General features: G+C 41.3%; 1 protein-coding gene across 2 annotated transcripts in view; it reads left to right on the top strand.

Annotated features, from left to right (window-relative positions):
• The window catches only part of LOC149251900 (putative glycosyltransferase), a 145,981-nt gene that overhangs the window by 108,575 nt on the left and 12,411 nt on the right, over window positions 1-24,995 (top strand). For both annotated transcript variants that reach the window (XM_089459622.1, XM_089459623.1), the window contains 2 exons: window positions 4,808-4,892; window positions 5,002-5,248. In XM_089459622.1, the coding sequence (XP_089315748.1) occupies window positions 4,808-4,892; window positions 5,002-5,248 (332 nt within the window). The remainder of the gene's footprint in view (window positions 1-4,807; window positions 4,893-5,001; window positions 5,249-24,995) is intronic.

Genomic DNA, 24,995 nt, shown 5'->3' with positions numbered 1-24,995 from the left:
CTCAGCCACAGATTGCAAAGATATGAAATTTGTTGCAAATCTAGTCACTGCAGGTCGAACAATTTCTTTACCTTCAGTGTATATTCTCATAGCATTTAGGACAATAGTGTGGTTGTATAGGTATTTGGTTATGGATTTTGCCTTCTCCACAACCTCATGTATCCAATGAAGCTTACCAATGTCCTCAAGCATTAAATCTATGCAATGGGCAGCACAAGAGGTCCAAAAAATAGTGGGGTGCCTCATCTCGAAAAGTCTACCAGCAGCCATATAATTCGCTGCATTATCGGTGACAATTTGTACAACATTTTCTTCTCCCACTTCTTGAACGACTTCCTCCATCATTTCACAGATAAGTTGGGCAGTCTTAACCTTATCTGAAGCATCCAATGACTTGAGAAACATTGTGCCTGCGGGAGAAGATACAAGGAAATTTATTAAAGTTCTATTCCTCTGATCTGTCCATCCATCACTCATGATGGTGCACCCTGTTTCTACCCATGATGAACGAAACTCAGCTAGCACAAGCATGACATCTTCAACACTCTCTAACAACATATCTGTCCTAAGGCTCTCTGATGTAGGGGCTTTGAACCCTGGACCTACAACAGCAATTGCATCAATCATAGCTTGCCAATAAGGACTTCTGGCACAGTGGAAAGGTATGTCAGAATAGTACCAAAAGTTAGCAATGGCCTTCCTTGCCTGCCTATGGATATTTTTTTTCCAACCAGTGCCATCCAAGGTAGGTTGGGAACCGGGTTTTGTGCGGGGAGCAAAAAAGGCGTTTATGTTTCCACCTCCTGTGTTCAAGGAAGGAGTTGAAGGGCTGGCATGGCTTTGAGTTTGACTTGGCCTTGGAGCCATGTGTGGAAAACTTGGGAACGGCATTGAGGATTCAGGAGATTGAGGTGACATGGGGCTAGTGGCAGAAAAATTATCAGCTCCAACATTTCCTATTTCAGCAGTTTGCTTTGCTCTCTTTGCATTATGCTGCTCTAACATTTCAAGGGCCAAGGCTGCTTGGTGTTTGACATTGTCGTCAACCTTGTCACAAATACCTATATCATGGCCAGTTATTTGTGCAAGGTGGAACTTGAATCTATAAATGCCTCCACTGCATTTTGTTTTGCAAAATTTACAAAGGAGCCTGGGGTCTCCGGGAATCCTGTCACAATAAGCCCAAGCAAAGTCCTTCTCTCTCGGCATTGTTGTTGCTTTGAACTTGTGTTTAATTTGTGGCTTCTGTTAAGATTTGGACTCTGGAGTCTGGAGTCTGGCTTCTATTTTATTTGTGGCTCCTGTGAAAGACAACAAAAAAACAAATTTAAAAATTATCCAAAAATTTAAAATATGCTAGAAATCTAAAAAATTAAATGAAGACAGGTCACAGAACCCCTCTTTTTCCTTTCTGCTGGACAGAAGGCTTAAGCAGATCAAGACATCAAGATTCAAGACATCAATGCTGTCAAGACTCAAGACTCAAGAGTCAAGAGTCAAGACATCAACAGCAACAAACTAAACAAAGTCTGTCTGTGTCAAGAATCAAGATTGTGGAAACTGGAAATAACTTAATAAGCAAATCTATAAGAACTTAGAAGCACTTTGAGTGCTGTTACAAATAAACAGATATATCTATTATCTGCAAATTTATATATAAATTTTAAAATGAGTGAACAACAACTTTTAACTTCTGAGATCTATCACAGTGTCTCGGTGCTGCTACAGTAGTCATATCTCGTTGACATTACATTGACAAAGTTTTGATGATCTAAGTGATATCATACTAAGTGCTATGCAGATTGCCATTAAATGACAGTTTCAAGCATGCAAAACAGAACAACATTGATTCCAAAGTCAGCAATCACATGTTCTATATTTCAAACTAAAATCATGCCTCGAAGGAGAACAAAGGGAAAGGATGTAGCGGATGAATCATGAAACACAAGAGACAACATGACAACAAAATGCCTAGTTTTCGATATTGGCAATTTGGCAGGCACGGACCAAGACTCCAAAACTGAAGCTGAATCCACATACCTGGCTTTAGACTTAGTTTAAAAACTATGTCCTGATGCACGTATTAGCAAATTGGAATTTAGAAAAGATTACGCATCTAGTCGTAAAACTGGTCAATAACAAATGGAATTAATTTGAAAGGAAAATTGCTATGTAGTGTTGTCAGTGCATGGAGGGAAGCCATAACTCGAGTGAAGTTGTGAACTGTGATATCGTGCAGCGTGAACATTAATCTTTCACTGTTCACATATCTTGCCTCTGCCTTTAAATAATAAAATTTACGTCGAATATCACTCAGAAAACCGGGAACCCGAGCTACCTCTTGAGTTTTGTTACGTGACCGTCAAGCCTGGCCGCTGAAGGCTCACGCGTGACGCAGGCTATGCGGCTTCCAAGTTTGAATGCTGCAGCCTGCTCTGTGGTGCCCGTGCTGCGGTCTACGCTGCTCTGTGGTGCCCGTGGCCTGGTCGAATGCTGTGCTTATTGTGCAGCGTCACAGCGTGCTCACTCTACGGCTCTGCCTCTGGAGTCTGCGCTATCCAAGATTCCAAACGCGCTATCAACCAATGTATCACCAACGCGCTATCAACCAACAATCGACGGATTTTATAACCGCAAAACCGGAACCGAGGAGCGAAAACCCTATTTGAAATTGGCGGGACTCGCCAACAAATCGCAGAGTCGGGAAAATCGGATGAATCGCGATTCAAACTCGCGTTGACCACGAGTGAAACTCGGTCAACGCGAGTACACGTGTAAAGTTTCGAATCGAGTCTTCCTGCCGCCGATCCGACCCAAAATCGCGATTAATCGCAGGAATCGGCGATTCTTGTTACATTGGTATAAACCCTAGAAAAATTAAAGAAATAGTAAGGAAAAAACTAAGAAATGAATGTGGCTTACCCAAATTAATTTTCTGTGGCTGAATCTACCCTAAAATGCCAGAAAAGAGGAGAAATATGGCTGTAGCTGAGCCAAATCTGCTGCAAAAATAAATTTAAAAAACAAATCTATCAATAAAAAACATTTTTCATATTTTTGGCTGCCTAAACCCTAGAAAAATTGAAGAAATAGTAAGAAAAAACTAAAAAAATGAATGTGGCTTACCCAAATTAATTATCTGTGGCTGAGAGCCTGAGACTACCCCGAAATGCCAGAAAAGAGAAGAGAAATATGGTTGTAGCTGAGCCAAATCTGCTGCTACTGAAATCTCCTGCTGAAATCTCTTTCTCTTGCTACTGAAATCTCTTTCTCCTGCTGCTGAAATCTACTTTGCTCACTGCTCAAAACACCCTAGCTGAAACAACTGCCAGTCTCCAAGAGAAACGACTTGCTGAATAGTGTGATGAGAGAATGAGACAAACTGCTCTTTTATAACTTTAGAATAGGTTTCTAGAACATCCTGGAAACCCTAAAAAAATTTAAAAACAAATTAAAAAAAAATAAAATTAAAAAACAACTGTTTTTTTGGGGAAACGTGGCCCGTACGGCCTGGAAACGCGTTTCCGGCCGTACGGCCACGTTTCCGTTTCGGGAAACGTGGCCGTACGGCCTGGAAACGCGTTTCCAGGCCGTACGGTATGGGGAAATGCGTTTCGTTTCGTTTCCCCTGGGGAAACGACCCCTAGGGCCACGTTTCCTGCAACTTAGTTCTTGTCCCACTTTGCCCTACTTCTCCTTGGCTTGAATGCCCAAAATATTACTTATCTTGTGAGAAGTCGAATGGTGCTTTGAGGAGGAGGTCAAATGCTCTTTATATAGTGATCTGCCTATCCGAACGTGGGTGTCTCTACACTAGGGCCGACTTGACTAGTTTGGAGCCAAAAATTCAAAATTCAAATTTCGAAATTTTCTCTTTTAAATCCGACATGAAGAACATCTCTTATAATAATTCTTTCAAGGGCTAATCAATGATAATTACATGAAGAACATGTCTTACAATTGCATTATACATTTCAAGGGCTAATCAATGATAATTACATGAAGAACATGTCTTACAATTGCATTATACATTTCAAGGGCCAAAATATAAATTATGAAGACCGACCATAGCTACAAAATTCAACAGGATGACCCACCTTCCTTCAAGAAGGAATGCTGGATGGGAATGAGAAATCTGACTGGAGCGAGAAGTTGAGGACCCTGGCATCATGTCTTGTGCTGATCATATAGGGCTGCTGGCTAGCTTGCTGCCCAAGGGGGAGAAAAGTTTTCTCCTATTGGTTAGCCGCTTTTTGGTGGGTAACAGGCATCATCTGTATTATACTGTGTTTTATGCCTAAGGGCATGGGTTAATTTCTCTATTGTGCTTGGCGATTCTCTCTCAAGCACACCTGTGATCAGCTCTAGCACTGTTGTTCCAAGTTTATTTTGGCTGTTACTGCAGATTTCTCTCTCTAGTGAAATTGTGCTAAGGCATCTTTTCTCTCTAAGGAGTTCACTGCGATAGTGCCACTATTCTCTCCATGTATTGCAGGCTTGAAGTTTTTCTGGGGTTTCTGTTATATCCTTCTCTTTTATGGATCTTAACACATAATGGATGAACGATTGAAAATCTCTTAAAAGAAGTTATAAACTTTCAAGATCTTTATGTCCAAGTGTAAGTTGTTATGAAATGCTTTATTTTACATTATCTAAAAGAAATCCAATATATGACTGCTTGGAGAGTTCTGACTTGCATTTGGTTTTGTATGGAAGTATAACAAGGTAGCTACTGTCAGTTTCATATGTCTAAATTTTCTAAATTGACCGTTGACATAGCTGGACTTTGTTTTTATGAGATGTACAGGGGTGATGCTATTCCCAAACACCTTAGAGACACAGCTGAAGAGTACCTACCACGTGATCCTATCTTGCTACTTAACATTTCTAGGGTAAGTTTCTAGAAGGTTGAGGCTATAGTCAGTCAACTGTTTTGCATTTTATGGAGTCTGTTTATTGTTATATCTCACGTTATTAATTTACTGATATGAATGACTTCAGGTAACAAATGGAGTGGTACATGTTGCCAAGTCTGCTACATGGCTTCATATGGATATCATGGATGACAACATTCAGATGGAGCCTTACCTGTCTGATGAGCAATTGCCTGACCAAGCTCAGAACTGTAGTCCCCCTATGATATTAATGGATGAAAACAAGCTATTAGGGGAGCTCGGCAATGCCAAAAGGAACAAACAAAATGTTATGCATCCAAGCTACATTCTTGACTTTAGTGACTTATTTATAGGTAAAACGTGCAACCCTATAAGGTACAGTTTTCAGTAACTGATTTTGTTTTAATCCTTGAGCAGTATTCTTGAAGAAAAGCACTTGTCATGTGTTTGGCCAGTGCAGCAATAATTAAGAGTTTTTTTTTTTTCAGAAGAAAAAAATGCTGATTTTTTATAAGAGTAAAAAATCAGTACATATATCAATAATATTGTCTGTAATTCTCCTGACCAAAAATGGATCTATTGACAGAAACTACTATATACGTATATACTATACACCATATCAAAATGTATTGTCATGTACCTCCACCATAGACAGTGTCCAGAATATACAATATAACATCAATAAGAAACCCATATGCAACCATGCACGACCAAAATAAAAAAATCACACAAGCATTAGCAGATGGGGGTATGGCATTCTTCCCTCACCATGCCATCTTCAGTAAAACAAAAGTGGATGAAACCTGCAGGGTCCCGGAGACCAAGTTTGGAGAGGCAGTCTGCGTCCCGATTATCCTCCCTGTAAATATGCTGAAAAGTGATAGTGAGGAATTCAAGTCTCAACTGCGCAATACATTCCATCCAGCCTTTGAGTTGTATTGGTCCAAAATTAGTACGCCCCAGCATTCCATCGACGAGTGTCTTGGAGTCGCTGTAAACGTGAATGTGTTGTATATGTTTTGTTCTGGCAAACCATAACAGTCCCAGGGAGCCAACACTTTGGCCCTGGTATTTGTACCAAATCCTCCCTGCCAGTGTAGTTTGTAGAAAGAGTTTGGTGATAATCTAATCCAAGCACCGCAACCACATTTGCCCGACTGTGCGGCCCCATCAAACATACCGGCTGGGAAAAGTATAGCGGGATGTGAACTTCGTGATTTGGTAACCTGTATAGCCTGCAAAGAGCCATTCTGCAAGTCCATCCATGCCAGAATTTTGGCACAAATGTGGTTGATATTGACGGGTCTGTCATTGAAGATCCAATTATTTCTAGCTTTCCACAGTTCCCACATAACAAAAAAAGGAATGTTTTTCTTGTGCCCACCACATGAGATCCACTGGCGGATACATTGTTCCAAGGATATGAAATCCCTGTAGGGGATGTTAAAAAACAGAAAGACATGTTTCCAGACCTGAAGAGAAACTGGACATTGTAAAAGAATGTGTAGGACAGATTCACCCGAGCTATTACAAAAAGGACATCTGCCTGGGCCCTACTGGACCCTTTTGGATAAGTTGTTCCACGTCAGGATCTTATTCTTCCAAGCCAGCCATATGAAGAGAATAATCTTAATAGGAATAGTTTCTTTCCATACAGACCAATAGCAACCGATGTTAGGAAAATTATGACAGAAACTAATAATGTACCTGTAAATCTCAGCCAACACAACCGAGCCATGTAGAATTCTACCGAACCAGGTAATGGCATCTCCCCTCTTGTCTTTGTATAATCCCGCCTGTCGAAGTCCCATCAGGTATTCATTCCAGCAATCCCCCCGTGGTCCGATCAAACCCATGTCATTGGCCTCCCTCCAGACCGGATATCTGCCATTCCAGTGTTTGATAATCTGTGAGAGAAAAATATAACCCCTAGAATGAATAAACAAAATAAATTCGTCTGTAAAAGTAGTGGATGGCCCAGTCCCTGCAATGTAATCGATGCCAATAAAAATCTTGGTCCCGGTACCAAAGGACCATCTCAAGAGATTGAAGAATCATCCTTTAATTTTCCTAAAGCTCTGCCATATGTAGGAGCCCTTTTTAATACTAATGTCACCACTTTTGAACCATTCTAAAGTCCCGCTTCTTCAAATATTTGTGTTTGATTATATCTTTCCATATTCCGCATCCAAATATTGCCCTCCATAGAGACTTTATTAAAAGTGCCCATCCAAAAATCTTTGTGTCAAGTAAACCCCAACCTCCTATAGCCTTCGGTCTGGCTATCTGCTCCCACTCGACGAGATGATATTTATTATGCATTCTGTTGCCCGACCAGAGGAAATGTGTGATAATGGAACGAATCTTCTTTAAAACAATAATGGGGAGGTCAAATAAATGGGACCAATATACCGAGATTTGTTGGAGGACCAATTGGATCAGAGTGTATCTACCACCCAGATAAAGCCATCAGTGTGTCCATTTGTCCAATCTATATCGAAACTTATCCAAAAGCCAAGTCCAGTCTCTGACCATGTAGTGGTTCGATTTCAGGTGAAAACGCAATAGGTCAAACCATCTGCTACTTTCCCTGTCCTGATGCCAAAAACTTGTGCAATATGTACAATCTCAGGTGTTTCCTCATTGGAGAATAGAAGAAATTACTTATCCGCATTAGCATTCAGGCCTGAAGCCTCTCCAAACCTCTTAATGCATGCATGCATGTAGTGCCTCCCATTGCGTGCATGAGGCCATACCAAAAGCGAGGGCATCGTCAACAAAGAACATATGAGAAACATTCACATTGTTAGCCATTTTGATACCCCGTGACTCCAACCTTCGTTATCTTAAGGTTGAGGCTGTCCATAACCAAAATGAAGAGCAAAGGGGAGAGTGAGCACCCTTTTCTGAGACCTCTGCTGGTCCTGAAGAATCTCGAAGGAAAGCTATTGATAAGAACAATGAAGCTGGCCGAGGAGACACAGGCCATAATCCAGTCCGTAATGCGAGCATCTAAACCCACCTTGATGAGAATAAGGCGAAGAAACACCCAGTACATGGTCGCTTCTTGTTGTATCTCCGGGGTGGTATATACAGAGTCCCCACCCCCTGATTGGATCTCCCATATGGTATTTTGATTTCTCCTGTGATTTGCATAGTGGTGAACGAAACAGGTGTTTCTATCACCTTCCTTCACCCAAATGGCCCTACTCTTCAGGCGCCATGTAGTCTCCTGGAATTGTAAAAAACTCCTCTTCTTCATTTCAAGTACCTTAAGCATGGCCAAATCAGAGTCTAAAGTTTCTTAGAGATCAACTCCATAATGGATGTACCTGGTTCTCTATCAATAGATCCCTAGATGGATTTCACAAGACTGTTGAAATCCGCATCATCTAACTAGGCCCGATTGAATTTGAAGGGTATCCCTAGTCGAGAGTTCTCCATGTGAAAAATTGCTTACCCGATTCCTACTACAACAAAATTGATTCTATTTCTCCTACTTGTTAATTACTTGAACAAATTACTTGCAGTTTTCTACAACAAATATCAAAATACATACATTGTAGCCTACACAAAATAAATATTGCGGAAACTAAATACAACATAGGAGAGAAATAAATACACACACATCTACACAGTTGTTTTTGGACAATGTCCCTAGAAAAACCCAACTCGAGAAAACCCTGCAACAGTTGAGGGTTTTATTATTATGTAGTAGTTTCTGAGTACAAATCGTTGGATGCCCAAACTGGCTATCCGATACAGAGAAAAACTGGCAAAGAGTTAGTGAGAAAAATCTCACACTGATTCAAGAGGTCCGACACTGATCAAGGACAGGTTGGTTGGCCTCACGCTGCCTCTGCGCAACTTCTACATCAATCCTATGCAACTTTGTGTCACACTTGCTGGGCTCTGTGTCACCTCCTCGTTTGATCTCCTGTTGCCTGGAAATTCGACCCTCTGGCCCTTCGGTATCACACCCCGACTTTTGGCACTAGATATTGACTCTCCCAGCTGAATTTCAAACTCCCTCTGAAGCTCTGCGCTACCTCTGTGTGGCACTGCGCTGCCTCTTTGCACTGCTCTATGGCTTCTCTGCCTTGCACTCTCCAGATTTGGAAAACTCTCCTTTGGACTACTATCCTTGCCCCTCTCTGCAAGATCACTCGATCTCACTCCGACAACTCAATGCTGCTACTCTTGAGAAATTTGATCTCTTATCTCTCATTCGATGTGTTCTCCAAGTGCCCATTGAACTCCTTATAATCTCTCATTGGAGCTCCAACGGTCAAGATTAAAACAACACAAGGGCTAAGATTAAGTGGGAGTTGATCCTCGTCTTCTTCTAGAAGATTCACACTTGATTTAATTAATACCCTTTAATTAACCAAATTTTCTAAGTTTAGATTTAGGGAACCATTTAAAAAAAGTTAATTATTTTAATTAAACCATCTCTAGGTGGAATTTTCCCAATCGATTTCTCGGTATTGGAGAATGCACATGTCTCAGCCTCTTTGCAAAATCTCGAGGCAAGAGCACATCCGATGCTACATAAAGCAACACTCCCTCTTAGCAAGGAATGTGCTCTTAGTGCTGCATCCGATTGAAGCATCACTCTGTCTCTGCATCATCTCCGGTTGCGCTGCTGATGTCTGGCTCTACTGCCCACCAACTATTGCGCAACTATGGTTGCTGCATCTGTGTTGATGCTGGCCCTGCTGAACTGCGGCCAACGCTGCATCTACACTGCAACCCTCTCTCCATCTGCTGTTGCCGCAACTACAACATTTGCAATAGAAAAGCATCCAAAATACTGAACCAACTATGTTCAGTATGATGCATCCGCCGTCCGAGTTCTGATTGTTGCTAGTCTTTGCGCCGTCACTGAAGCCTCTGCGCTGTTGCTGACTTTGCTCTATGCCAACTGCATTGCTACCAACTCTACTCTGCGCTGCTCAGAATCTGATCGCTACTAGGTACTGCATCTGTCACTCTGGCACCTGACTGCACCAACTAACACTAGTCCATCCTGCTATTGCAGACTATGGGCTCCTAGAGCAAGGTCTTGATCCAAGAGGTGGACTCCTCAAGGATCTTGTCCATCTTGTAGCTCTATGAGGCTGCAACTCCAAATCACCCCACCTCACCCTTGGAGGCATCTTGACAATCATGGAAAAATCTTCCTCTAGTTTGGAGGACAGCGTGTTGATCTCTGCGGATGCAAATTGCTGATTCTGCTTCTCCTCCTTGTCCTTCTTTCTGAGAAGACACTGAGTGCTGTAGTGGCCCATCTCGCCACACCTGAAGCACTTGATCTTTGAAATATCCTTCTTTCTTCTACGTTGCTCTTGTTGCCCCTTTGATGCAAGCACCACATCATCCTCTTCCTTCACCTGCTTCGTCCCACTGCTGCTATTGCCACTGATGGTGGCCTTTACTAGATTACGCCTCATTTCCTCCTGTTGCAGATAAACCCACAGACGTTCCCAATCAGGTAGTTTTTCTCTGCCTAGGATACTCTGGACGAAAACTTGCCAATCTTTAGTAACACTATTCAGTGCTAATCGTACAAACTCTGAGGGGGCTAGGGCACTGACCCTATTGAAGCCAGCTAGTCCCAGACATCCTGAAGCCTCATAAGGAAGGGGTCTACACACTCCCCTTTCTGCATCCTTGTGCATCTCAACTTCTCCACTAAGTACATCTTTCACTGCTCGGAAGATCCTTCGTAAAGCATAGCTAAATTTTCCCACATCTGCTGGGCAGTATCCTTGCCAACTATATGGGATACTACATGATCTCGAACCTCGTCGAGAATGATCCTCTTAGTCTTCACCATCTCAACCTTGTACTTCTTGAGCGGATTTGCATCGGTAGGTACAACTACCACACTATCAACATATGTCTTGAGATCATGCTCATCTAGAAGGCAGGAGATCCTAGCCTTCCAGATCACATAGTTGGAGGCTTCGTCCAACCGATCTTGATCTCTCAACCCAACTGATGCCATCTCTCTTGAAAAAGTCGAACTGCTTCCTCTTCTCCTCTGCGCAGCTGCTGCCCAACTATTCACACTCCCTTCTGGAGTGAGAAATCTTGCACACAACTACTGTTGCTCTGCTAGGAAAATTCAAACTTCTTGGCTAGAAGTCCCCTGAGGAAGGAATTCCCTCAGTGTGTGCTCTTCTCTCCTTCTGACACTATTCTGCCAGCAACTGCTGCAAAATAACTGTCCTAGTTGAAGATCTGCTCTGCAAGGAAAAAAATACGCTGCTCCTTTCTGCCTCTGGAAAGCTTTGATTTGGAAAATCAAATTTCTTTGTTGACTCACTCATAAAAGTCGATCTTTCCTCAAAACTCGACCTCCTTGGCCCAAGGACTATGCTGCCTCTTGGGTTTCGAATTGCAGCCAAGACAGAGCTTCAAACCTCCTTCCTTTCTGCTCTGAGCTCTTCTTCTTATGATCTGTGCTCTGATACCATGTGAAAAATCGGTGACCCGATTCCTATTGCAAGAAACTGATTATATTTCTACTGTTTGTTAAATTACTTGAACAAATTACTTGCAGTTTTCTACGACAAATATTGAAATACATACACTGCAGCCTACACAAAATAAAATACTACAGAAACTAAATACTGCACTAGAGAGAAATAAACACACACATAGAAACTGTTGTTTTTGGACAAATGTCCCCGGAAATACCCAATGTGGGAAAACTGATGCAACAACTACTGAGGCTTTTATTTCTTACGCAGTAGTAATCTGAATACAAATCGTTAGATGCCCAAACTGACAATCTGATACAGAGAAATACTGATAAGGAGATAGTGAGAAAAATCTCACACTGTCACTGGCAATCTGACTCTGATCCAGGCTCTGGATGGCTGGCCCCACGCAGCCTCTGCACCAACCTACGCAGATCTGTGTCACAGCCTTTGGGCTCTGTGTCACCTCCTCCTCTGATCTCCTGTTAGCTGAAACTTTGATCCTTTGGCCCTTCAATCTCACACCTCGATTTCTGGCTTTGGAATTCAAATTTCCCAGTTGAATCTTAGACTTCATCTGAAGATCTATACTGCCTCTGCGTGGCACTGTGTTGCCTCTCTGAACCTCTCTCTATCTTCTCTACCTTGCACTCCTCGGATCTAGAAAACTCTCCTCTGGTCTACTATCCGTGTGCCTCTCTCACTACTTCGACTTTACTAAGTCACTTCCGGCAACTCACAGCTGCTAGTCAGGAAATCGACTTCCCAGCAAAATCGAATTGCACAAGTTTGTTTTCTAAGTGCCCATCAAACTCCTTATAATTTCTTGTTGGAGCACCAATGACCAAGATTAAAACATAATCAATGACTAAGATTAACTGGGAGTTGATCCTCATCTTCTTCTAGAAGATTCACACCTGATTTAATTAATACCCTTTAATTAATTAGATTTCCTAAGTTTAGACTTAGGGAACCATTTAAAAAAGTTAATTATTTTAATTAAATCATCTCTAGGTGGAATTTTCCCAAACGATTTCTCAGTATTGGAGAATGCATGTGTCTTAGCCTCTTTGCAAAATCTCGACGCTAGGGCACATCCGATGCTACAAAAATCAACAGTCTTGTTGACAAGTCAAAAGGTCAAGGTCATGATGTACTAGCCCTTGGAGGTCTCATGTAACAAGAAAGAAAAATAATAAATGTAAATTTTATTGTCTAGAAGCCTCCAAGTGATGAGTCGACCAACCCTCTTCAAGTCAGCCAAAGGTGGCCCAATTCATCCTCAAGCAAAGCCTATATAAAGGAATTCACTCTCCTCATTTGCATACACATCCATCAAGTAATATATCTCTGATCCAACGAGAGAATTAGAGGAGATCTGATCCAGCAAAGAAGGGAAGGAGTGAATTTCTGTGTAAGCCAGCGAAGGAGGAAAGGAAGTAAATTTTGTATCTGCCTGTTCAGACGTGTGAGTTTTGAAGGAGGAACTAGGGTTTCCTCAGTCTTGTGCAGAGATATTCTTTGGGATTTGGTTGGCTCATCACTTAGGGTTTTGGTCTTGGGTCATGGTCTTGGAAGTTTTCATTGAACAAATTCTATAAGAAGAGATATTTGTAGGTTCTTCTCTCTAGGAGAGGTTTTGGCCCTGGCTAGCAGCCTACATTTGGTGTTCTTGTGTTTGCATTGTGATCTTCTTATTGGCATTTGTCTTGATGATGAACATAACTAAATAATGATGATAATATCCTAATATAAATCACAAGAAAATGTCAAGGATGAAAGAGAAATCAAATTAAATAAATACCCTAACTGTCTGCCCTAGATTTCTCAACATGGTATCAGAGCTAGGGCTGTGAACAAAAGGCAGAAGGAAGTCAATTACCCTAGGCCGATTTTGTGGAGACATCAAGAGCAAATTTCTGTGTATGATATATCAAGCCCTAATTGCAGAGATTAGGCCGCAGGTCTTATCAAGGGTAGTGAGGGTATTTGAAGAGCATTTTAACTCTGTTTCAAGAGACTGAATTAGTAAGGGAGCAACTCTCTCAAAACCGCACTCTCTGGCAAGCAGATCAAAGTCTTTTGGCTCCTCCATTAGCCCTTAATCACTATATCGAGGCCACAGATCTACTATAGCAGACCGAGATCATAAGGAGCATTTTTGTGAAGGACAAAAGTCTTTGCAAACAGCCCTAAGGAAGCCACACTCATTGGCATAAGAAACAAAGGTCAAAAGGTGGCATTTCAAGGTCTGCAAAACCTCCAAATTTCTAAGCATCCTCATATCTCTGTTATGTACTCTATAATCATTGTTGATCAGCTTTTTTATTAAAGGTCTATGGAAGGATTGTTCTAGCTTTTGCAAAGCATGAAAGGCCTATTTATTAGCGTCTTCAAGAGCCCTACAAAGGAGCCAAATACTCTGTCTATAGGCCAAAGTTCTGTGGTATTATCTGTGCGTAAGTACAAACCCTAGACAGAGTATCAAAATTGTCTCTTCTCCTGTGCATAAGTATCATTTTGAAATCGAAATTGTAAGATACAAGATCCTCGCCATACTCTTAAAGAGATCCAAGAATTGAAAGACTATTTCTGAGCATAAGTCATACCTACAATCCTTTGTCAAAGAGCCGAAGTTTTGAGCACGATCTTTGTTTGAAGGGCCATTTTGCATATTAGGTAAAAACTACTATCATCTTGAGGGAGGAACCGAGTTCTCCTGTAGGCTTGGTTATAAGCCCTCTCTCCTATTTGTCAGTCCTGTGCATTCAAAAGTCAAGAGGTGACCTAGATCGAATTATATGAAGGCAATCTAGTCCTTTAAAAAGGTATAGTCAACTAGCATCAGTCACCATCGTTCATTCTCTGTATGAGATCCACGAAAGATTAAACATTTGTACATTCTACAGTGACAAGAGTGACATATATATACATAAGTTAAACCTGGGCAAGTCAGTGAGGGTGACCTACGATTGTAAAGGTACATTTGTTTTCAAATTGACAGTGGTATTATTGTTGAAAGTGTTGATCTATAAAGGTGTCAAGGATCTCTATTTTTGGGAACCCTAATCCTAGGGTATAGACATCAGTGAATAAGCTGCATATTGATTTGGTCACGTTGGGAAGGAAAGCCAGCTACAGGCAGTGGGAAGATCATTGTGACAATAAATCAGCACAAGACAATTTTTTGTTTGTTATCAGTCATTATTAGTCAACACCTTGAAGAAAATTCTTGGGTATAAGAAGTATTCTTACACCTATATTATCCAGCCCTGAGTGACCTGTACATTTCAAAGTGGATTAAGAAGAAAAGCAGTTTGTTGATATTGAAGAAAGGAGCAGTCAAGAGGCAGTCTTATCTCGGGAAAGAAATATTCCAGTTGTAACTCAAGCATCCACCGTGTTCTGCAAAGAAAGCATCAAGCTTAAGGGAACGTCCAACTACCAAGGGTGGAAGAAGAGGATAGACCTCATACTCATAGAGAATGTTGTCATGGGCATTGTTCAGGGAAAGACTACAAAACCAGTCAAGAAGAATGTGGCTGAATAGAACAAGTGTGAGGTAAGAGCCCAAAGGATCTTGATTGAGTCAATCAAGGATCATCTTATACCGTTTGTGGCAGAGCTTAACATTTATGGTAGGTTGTACAAAATCAAAATTCCATTTGAAGAAGACATTGCAACTCACCTAGTGAAGATATCTCAGTTGAGAGATCAGTTACAAGCCCTTGGTGAAACGATTTCTGATGCAGAAATGATGACAGTCATTCTAAATGCTCTTCCCCAGGAATGGAGTTCATTTGTGACCAACATTTACTCAAGAAAGGAGACCTCCAGTTTCGATGAGTTGTGGTCTCAATGTGTGATGGAAGAATCCCGATTGAAGGCCAAGGAGGAAACTGATCCTCATGGAAAATCTCAAGCCTATGCAGCAAGAATGAACACATTGAGCAAAGGGAAATTTGGAAGGTCTCGTTATCCAAAGAAAAAGCAAGATGTGGCGAATGTTAAGTACTTCGAATGTAATGAGCTTGGTCACTACAGAAGGAATTGCCGAAGCTAATGAGAGAATCTAATAAAAGGAAAGGTTCAAAGAGAAAAGATGGAACCCATACAGCTGAAGAGGTTAAGGAACCTGAGAAGAAGAAGACATAGGAAAGGGATCCCAAAGATCTATTCTTCTGATAACTCTCCATCTTATTGACTTTTTGTACAGTTAAAGTAGGGCATATAGTTGCATTGATAGAATGCATTGCATCATGGTCTGTAGCATAGTTTTAAAACTCTGACTCCGACTCCGACTCGGCTGAGGACCGACTCCGACTCCGACTCGGAAACGGTAATGACTCGGTTGGCTCGATTTCAATGACTCGGTCGTTGTAAAAAATACATTAAATATTTATTTTTTTTTTATAAAAAAAACATAATTTTAAAGATTTTCATTCATGTTTCCAAACACACAGCATTATAATATATATGGAAGACAACATATGATCAAAGTAGGCTCATGAACCAATCCATTATATCAAAATGGTACCCAATGGCAATACATAGTCAACTGTCATACATGATCAAAGACTCAAAACAAAAAACACATAACCAAGGAGGCTAGAAATGGCCTCTGCAACAAAAGTAAACTGTGACAGTGACCAGACTCCAGTACTAGTACTACAGTACTACTGGCTAGTAGCTACTGTGAGAGGAGCCAAGATCATGTCGATCAATCTCTGGATCATCATCATCAGAGTTAGACAGGGGGCCCCATGGCTCCTCCTCCTCATCATCATCTCCAACTGCAACTGTAGAAGTGGTACCACTAGCAGGTTGTGCAACTGTAGCAGATGCAAGCTGAGATAGAGTAGATATGCGGTTGCGCTTCTGTCGTGGCTGAGCAGAGGAAGCACCTACAACTGGAGTCCTTGCTGGCTGTGAGACTGAGGCTGGTGGATTGGGATCTGCATTCAACTGAACAGGCTGAAGTTGAACAACATGTTCAAGTTCAACTGATGTCTCCATATCTAAATCTTCATCGAGATCCTCATCAGGATCAAACTCCGCTGGACGACTCTCCACTACCCAATCTGATGTTGGATCAATGTCTTCCAACACAATGGGATCTGAATCAGGTCTTTTGTTCAGCAAATGGTTTCTTCTGAGCCGAAGGTTGTATTGGACATAAACTAGATCATTTAACCGTTTTTGATCTAAACGCTTTCTCTTCTTTGTGTGAATCCTCTCAAAGACAGACCAATTGCGCTCACACCCAGATGCACTGCAAGTTTGACTCAAAATACGAATTGCAAACCTTTGCAATTCAGGACAATGGCCACCAAAGGCCTCCCACCATTGTGCTGCAAAAAACATAGGAGTGTAATGAGTTAGCTCAACAAAATTACAAATTATATCTAACTTTCAAATTATAAACGATTTAACAAACTTTAAAAAAAAAGTAAAACTATTAAGAATTTGAAAATTGAAATTTTTGTTTACTTGGCTCATCTGCTTCTCTTGCAATCTTTGCTAGGTTCTTCCCAAAGGTACCTGCTGCATTGCTGAAGATATTGGCATGTCGGTGTATCTCCAGCTGATCAGACTCCAATGGGATCATGCGATCAATGCAATCAATCAATCCATCTCTGACCTCCCCCTCAAAGCTCCTGACTCCTTAGCTTTATAATGATACCGTGGGTTCAAAAAATACCCAGCTGCATGTATAGGGCGATGGAGTTGATTGTTCCATCTTTCATCAATGATTGCCCAAATGGGCCCATATTTTGCCACTCTATCCTTGTATACCGTCTTTATTTGCTCCTTTGCTTGATCCATAGCCTCATAAATGAAGTCCACAACCAACCTTTCCCCATCCACCAACCGCAACACCTTAACTAGTGGCTCAGCAAGCTTCACAATCTCTGCTGCCTTTCTCCAAAAAGTTTCTTCATGGACTTTCCTTTTCAATTCTTTGCCTTCTGGTTTGTTAGACCAATTGCTTTGATTCCATTCATCACTGGAAAACATCTTTTGCATGTTTCTATGTTGGGAAAGCATAGATTACAATGTCAAAAAGTGTGTAGCAAATCTAGTGATCGCAGGCCTAATAATATCCTTGCCCCCAGTGTGTTTCCTCATGAGGCTCAAAACCAATGTATGGTTGTAGATAAATTTTGTTATGCTTTTGGCATGATCTATAGTGTTTTTGACCCAATCTAATTTTCCAATATCCTCAAGCATGAGGTCTATGCAATGTGCAGCGCATGGGGTCCAAAAGATGGTCTTGTGTTTTTCCTCTAACAGTTTACCAGCAAGAACATAGTTAGAGGCATTATTTGTGATGATTTGAACAACATTAGCCACCCCCACCTCCTCAACAACCTGATCCAATAGCTGAAACAACAAGTGGCCATCTTTTACCTTATCAGATGCATCAACTGATTTTAAAAACACGGTTCCCTGTGGGCAGAAGACAAGAAAGTTTATGATGGTACGGTTTCTTTGATCAGTCCATCCATCTGACATGATGGTACACCCTGTTCTTGCCCATGAGTCTCTGAACTCTTGCAAATACTCATTAATGGATTGAATTTCTTTCTGCAAACGAAACCCCCTTAGCTCATGCATAGTAGGGCCTTTGAAGCCTTTTCCAGCAACATGTATGGCATCAAACATAGGCTCATAATATGGTGAACGAGCAGCATTAAAGGGGATATCAGCATCATACCACCATCTAGCTATGTACTCACAAGCAGTCTCCCTCAATTCTTTCTTCCAATGGTCATCTAAAGTGGGCTGCATTTGAGTTTTACTAACTTCAGGACCATGTGCATCTGATGGAGAGGAGGGAGTGAAATAACTTTTGATAGTCACATCACCCTTTTTCATTCTACCCTTTCCCTTATCTTGAATAGAACCAAAAGAGGGAGGAACATATTGGAAAGGGTTGGATGTATCAGTTTGAGGGATAGAGGAAGAACCCTCAAAATCATAATGGGGGTTGGCAGCCATCATTTTTTGTATCTCCCTCTTCCTCCCAATTTCAGCCTGTATGTCTCTTTGCCTAGCCTTATCTTCTTTAAATTTCTCAAAGCTGGCCAACAAATTCTTCCTAATCTCCCCAATTTCTGGTGAGGTACATGGGGTAATTTGGCCTCTAATCCCTGCCAAGTGTTGTTTCAGCCTATTAATGCCCCTAGGACCTTTCTTAATTTTCCTATGGCAAAATTTGCATTGCATTTGACTATCAACCATTTCAACATATGCCCAAGCAGGATCTCTTGCTCTAGGTGCCATCTTTTGACTAGGAAATGAAAGCAAACAATCTGAAAATGAAAAAAAAAACCTTGATTCAATGTTCATTTATTTGACAAAAAACACTCTCTAAGATTTCTAGATATGCACCTAAAATTTACTAAGCAAAAACAGATTTATAGAGGTGAAAAAAAATACCTCCAGGCACAAACTGCCTCCTCAAGCTTGCTCCAAGAATCAGCTCCTCAATGCTGCTCCAAATGGCTGCCCAAGAAGCTCCTCACTCCAGCTACAATGCTCCTCCAAGACTCCTCACTGCTGCTCCAAAACAAGCTCAAGAACTGCTCACTAACTCTCAAAGAAGACTCTCACTCAAATGCATAAGATTGCTGTGAGTGAATGAGAGCACTTGGGTGTGTTAAATAGGGTTTGGGGGGGGGGGGAATGGACCCCAAAAATCATTTAGCAAATTCATATAACTGCTTGGAGTCCAAACCAACCAAAAAACAATTTAAAAATCCATTAAAATTTTATAAAATCGCAGTTTGACGTGATGCTGGGCGGTTTTTTGTGACTCGGCCGAGTCATAACGGAAACGGCCGAGTTGGCCGAGTCAGCCATGACTCGGCCGAGTCATTCAATGACTCGGCCGAGTCATGGCTGACTCGGCCAGTCGAACCGTTCCAAAGGCCGGGTCATGGAAATAGGCAACGGCTCGGATCAACCCGGTCGTTTCGGTTTCGAAACGGCCGTTTCTTAAAACAATGGTCTGTAGCATTTGAATATTTCATTGTACAAATTCCGATGCATGTTTTGGCAATCATCTAGCTGGTATTGATATCATGTTGCAAGAGGATCATGTTTGGATCCTCCTTTGTGATGTCATGGAGTGACTTCTTCAGCTTGGAAGAATGACCATGATGATATCACCATTGTTATCTATTCTATATGTTTTGGAGCAGGTCTCTTAGAAGCCTGCTGGTTCAATTACAACATAATGAGATGATGTGCAGGACTAGATGTCTAGCTGGGACATGACGTTGTCGTTCCGCTAAAGGCTCTGATGATGATGAAAGACCATGATGCTAATGATGACATGATACTTTGATTGGATTTGCACAATCCCGCTATGTGAAGGTGTGACAATCATAATATGATGCATTGAGTTGCTACCTTTATACTTGATCCGAAGGAGCTGTTGTACACCACGATGACAGATATGAGAGCAGGTTGCAGGTGGTTCAATAATCATGTCCTAGATCACTTTCCGAATGTTCAGAGGGAGCCATGTTCGAGCTCTATGATGATTGGTTCGTGAAGATGCAGTAAATGCAGACTGATGATGTGGAGAGTGATGGTGGACCCTGTCATGATGATGATGCTGTACATAAAGGGCTATGTGAGGATCAAAGAAAGCTCGCACGTGTGATGATGATGATAGAGCCCTGAGAGCTACTATCATAGTAGTTGATGATGGACACTTCTCCCTAGTTGAGAGGGAGCTCCTCCTTGGTTGAGAGGGAGTGACGAATATGGTTCTCTACTTCATGTGTCATGCACTAGACTAGGACTAACAACTATAAGTCTTAGTGAAGTTCGTGAAAAAAGAATGGCGTTTGGAGGATTGGGTAAGCATCCGAGATAGATACTCTTGGAGGATTTGGAATCCAAGATAGGAAGTAGTTGGGTGACCGACAGTCTCTGAGGATCTGACAGGGTATCCAATAGGTAAGAGTAGTCGAAGAGGAAATTCCTTGAGGATGTGTAAATCCAAGATAGGAATGGTCCTATAAGGACATACCTTGTGAAAATCTGAATGAGGTATGTGCCTTAAGAGGTAGTGTGGTGTCCCACGTAAAACCTCCCAGCATTGTGCTCTGATCTATGGAGAGATATAGCTTGTTAGAAAAGGCCCTGCTATGTTGACAATGCTGGTTGTATATTGATCATAATGTTGATGCTTAAGATGGCTAGTACTGTCCTTGTACGCGTAGTCATTTTTGAATACCTCCCTAGTTAAGAGGGAGTGTTGAAATGTAACTAGTGTCTGTCTTCATAAATTATACTTGAGTCATATTGATGTACTTGTCAAAAGAAAAGAAAAGAAAAAATATTTGTAAAAGAAAATTATTATTATTGAAATGGGTTTCTTGCCCATCATGTTGTGGTCCTAGGTCAAAGCACCCATTGAGTGCTCTAGGGGTCTTGTTGACAAGTCAAAAGGTCAAGGTCATGATGTACTAGCCCTTGGAGGGCTCATGTAACAAGAAAGAAAAATAATAAATGTAAATTGTATTGTCTAGAAGCCTCCAAGTGATGAGTTGACCAACCCTCTTCAAGTTGGCCCAAGGTGGCCCAATTCATCCTCAAGCAAAGCCTATATAAAGGAATTTGCTCTCCTCATTTGCATACACATCCATCAAGTAATATATCTCTGATCCAGCGAAGAAGGGAAGGAGGAGTGAATTTTAGTGGAAGCCAACGAAGGAGGAAAGGAAGAAAATTTTGTATCTGCCTGTTCACACGTGTGAGTTTTGAAGGAGGAACTAGGGTTTCCTCAGTCTTGTTGTGCAGAGATATTCTTTGGGATTTGGCTGGCTCATCACTTGGGGTTTTGGTCTTGGGTCATGGTCTTGGAAGTCTTCATTGAACAGATTCTATAAGAAGAGATATTTGTGGGTTTTCCTCTCTAGGAGAGGTTTTGGCCCTGGGTAGCAGCCTACATCTGGTGTTCTTGTGTTTGCATTGTGACCTTCCTATTGGCATTTGTCTTGATGATGAATAGAACTAAATAATGATGATAGTATCCTAATATAAATCACAAGAAAATGTCAAGGATGAAAGAGAAATCAATTTAAATAAATACCTTAACTGTCTGTCCTAGATTTCTCAACATAGCAATGTGTGAATTTTCCCCTTTTTCCCATATGAACTGCAGAGGAAAAATAGATCCTCCAAAAAATCCAATGATCTCTAGTTGTACTCATGACCTGGTAATGAGATGAATCTTCAGTAATAAATACCTATGAAAGATCTGAGTGATTTTTCCGTCTGATCAGCTAGTGTGGATTTGTTTCACCAACGAAACCAATTTGCTCAAGTGTTCCAAAGCCACAAGAAGTGTCCAAATTGATATGAGGAAATAATTATGCACGCAGAATGAGTGAGCTCCAATCTCTCTTATATATATATATATATATATATATATATTTTTTTTTTTTTTAAATTTTTCTACCTTCTACTTTTTTGACTAAATCAATGTCATCTTCACATGTTTCTTTTTCACCCAAATGACATTTAAATAATTAAATTAATTGATCCCATTTTTTATGAACTATAGCCTATGGGAATCATATAGGCTATTGAGTTGTTCTCTCGGAGTGATCATTCGGAGAGGGACATTACAAAACACTGACTATTTCTATCACAATGGACTGGCTGACTGTCTATTCTAGTGTTGCAGGGGAGTGCTCCCCCCCGGCTCCCGCTCCCAATCCGCGCTCCGGGCGGGAGCGCGCTCCCGATAAAAAAATTTGCGCTCCCTGCCAATTTCGGGAGCGACATCGGGAGCGTCGCTCCCGGAGGGAATATTTAACGCTCGGGAGCGATCGGGAGCGATCGCTCCCGAGCGTTAAATATTCGCTCCGGGAGCGAATTGACCGATGCCGGGAGCGATCCGGGCGGAAAAAAGCCGCGGACGCGAAAAAAAATCCAATTAAAAAAAAAATTGTTTTAAAAACTCAATGGGGCAAACAAACATTTCATTATCACTTGAATGAGAGCAAGAGCAAAGGAGCGAGGAGAAGCGAGGAGCAAGCCTGCAAAGAGGTAAGTAACTTAGTAATTTAGTTAGGTAGTAATTTAGTTTATTAACTATATTTAGTAAAAAAATCATGAATCTAAATTAAATTAATAGATTAAAATTATTAAATTAATTAATCTAAATAAATTAAATTAATTTGTAGATTCAAAAGCCTACAAATATCAAACATCATGGACCTGGCTATATTTCTTGGGATTTTCCTCTTCTTGGTCCCTTTTATGGTTATTATGGTGCTGGAGAGTAGGAAACGGAGGGGCCAAAATGAAGAGGGGGATGAAGAAGCTGGAGAAAGTGGATTTGATGAAAACCCCGGTGAGGAGGAGCTGGAGGAGGGTGAACATGACTCTCAAAAAACTAAACAAGACCAAACCCCATTGTGGAAATATGTTAACAGGCCTGAAGCAGGGAAAGGGGGTGGAACCACTAAATTTCATTGCCCCCATTGCAACAATGATTACACAGGTTCATACACCCGTGCCAGAAAACACCTCTGCGGGAAAAGGCCATGGGATGGAGACAAACAAATAGGAATCAAAACTTGTCCAGCGGTGTCAGCAGCAGATAGAGCCAAATACATAAGGGAAGAGGAGGAAGCCCAATACAAATCAAAAAAATCAAGGGGTTTCTATGAACCAAGCTCACAATCATAAGCACAAAGAACTCCTTCAACATCCTCCCAAGGCAGTGGATATGGAGGCATAGGGTCATCAGGTTTAAGGCGTAGAACCATATCAGATTTCCTTGATGAGGGGTGTAGGAATGATGTGGATTCAAAGGTTTACAGGTTTCTCTATGCATGTGGGATACCATTCAATGTTCTTCGCTCACCTTATTGGCACGAAATGGTTTCTGCCATAAATGATGCCCCTAAAGGATACAAGAGCCCTGGGTATGACAAGGCAAGAACCGTTGGACTTGATCATGAAAAAGCAAAAATATCACATTCTTTGAATAGAATGACAAGTTCTTGGACTGACCATGGGGTGTCCATTGTATCTGATGGATGGACAAATGTAAAAGGCAAGCCATTGATAAGTGTTCTTGATGTGTCTGTTAGTGGTGCCATCTTTCTAACTGCACATGATTACTTAGACAAGTTCAGGACCGACATCGACATTGCAGAAGCATTACTTGAAACAATTGACTGTATTGGGCCATACAATGTCATCCAAGTCATCACTGATAATGCTCCTAATTGTAAGGCAGTGGGAGCAATTATTGAGGATAAATACCCCAACATATTTTGGTCTAGATGTTTGGTTCACACATTGAACCTTCTGATGCATGATGTTGTCAAGAACAAAAATGCACAATACTAATGGATTGGTGATTTGTACAAGAAAGGCAAACAAATGATAAAATTTATTACAAATCATAGCAATACCCATGGCTTTTTCCGCAATCACTCGAGATTGGAGTTGTTGAAGATTGCAAAGACCAGATTTGGTAGCTATTACCTCACCTTTAGGCGCCTTTTGAAGGTAAGAGAGTCATTGGCTAGCATGGTATCAAGTCCACATTGGCAGGTATTAAAGCAAAGGGCTAAAATGCAGCGAACAGGCAAGGTTTTGAACTAGTGGAGGAGGCCGCTCTTGATGGTCAGTTTTGGACAAGTATGAGGCAAGTATTGGATTTCACCAAGCCCATTTATCACATGATTCGGTTTGCAGATACAGACAAACCAATGATTGGCGAGGTGTATGAGAAAATGGATACCATGTTGGGGCAAATAAAAGATATTGTTCATAATAGAGATCCCAACTTGTACAAACTGATTCATGATTGTGTGTGTGAACGGTGGAATAGACTTAATCTTCCACTACATTGCTTGGCGTATATCCTTATGCCAAAATACTACTCTACATCTTGGTTGGGCCAACCTGCACCAGGGGGTGGGATTAGGACCAAACCCGATTTAGATGCAGAGGTAATTAGTGGATATTTGCAAGCATTAGAAAAGTTGATACCTAACAGGGAGGAATGTGCAGCTGTGCGCCTTGAAATAGGCAAATACTTCAGTGGCACTGGTTTGTTTGGTACCTTCCATGCAATGGAAGACAGAGATAGATTTGATGCTCTCACGTGGTGGGAAACATATGGCGGCCATGGACTTTTGCCAAAATTGGCAAAAAAAGTTCTATCACAGGTTGTGAATACTTCTTCTGCAGAGAGGTGTTGGAGCACCTATAGCTTCCTACACAATGTGAAAAGAAACAGACTCAATGAAAACCGAGCAGAAAGCTTGGTTTATGTGTACTACAACTTGAGGTTGTTGAGTCATTACTGTGATCGGGCTTATGAGGATCTTGAAATGGTCGCTCCCGCTCCCCGCTCCCAAGTAACATTGGCCTATTCAAACAGGGCAACCTAGCTTACCCTAGTGCATATCATTAAATTGGTCACTAGCTTCCTATTGGATGTGAAGATTGATTTATCTGCACAATTTCCAAGCATATATGTAACAGTAAATTGATCACCAGGGTTTCTATTGGACGTGAAGATTGATGTGTCTGCACAATCTTCAAGAGATTTTTGAATGGTTTG

The sequence above is a fragment of the Pinus tabuliformis genome, chromosome 7 (assembly GCF_031772625.1).
Source record: "Pinus tabuliformis cultivar Carrire ecotype Pingquan chromosome 7, CPIR1, whole genome shotgun sequence".
In the NCBI taxonomy this organism is placed as follows: domain Eukaryota; kingdom Viridiplantae; phylum Streptophyta; class Pinopsida; order Pinales; family Pinaceae; genus Pinus; species Pinus tabuliformis.
This window is presented reverse-complemented; position numbering and strand designations above follow the sequence as displayed.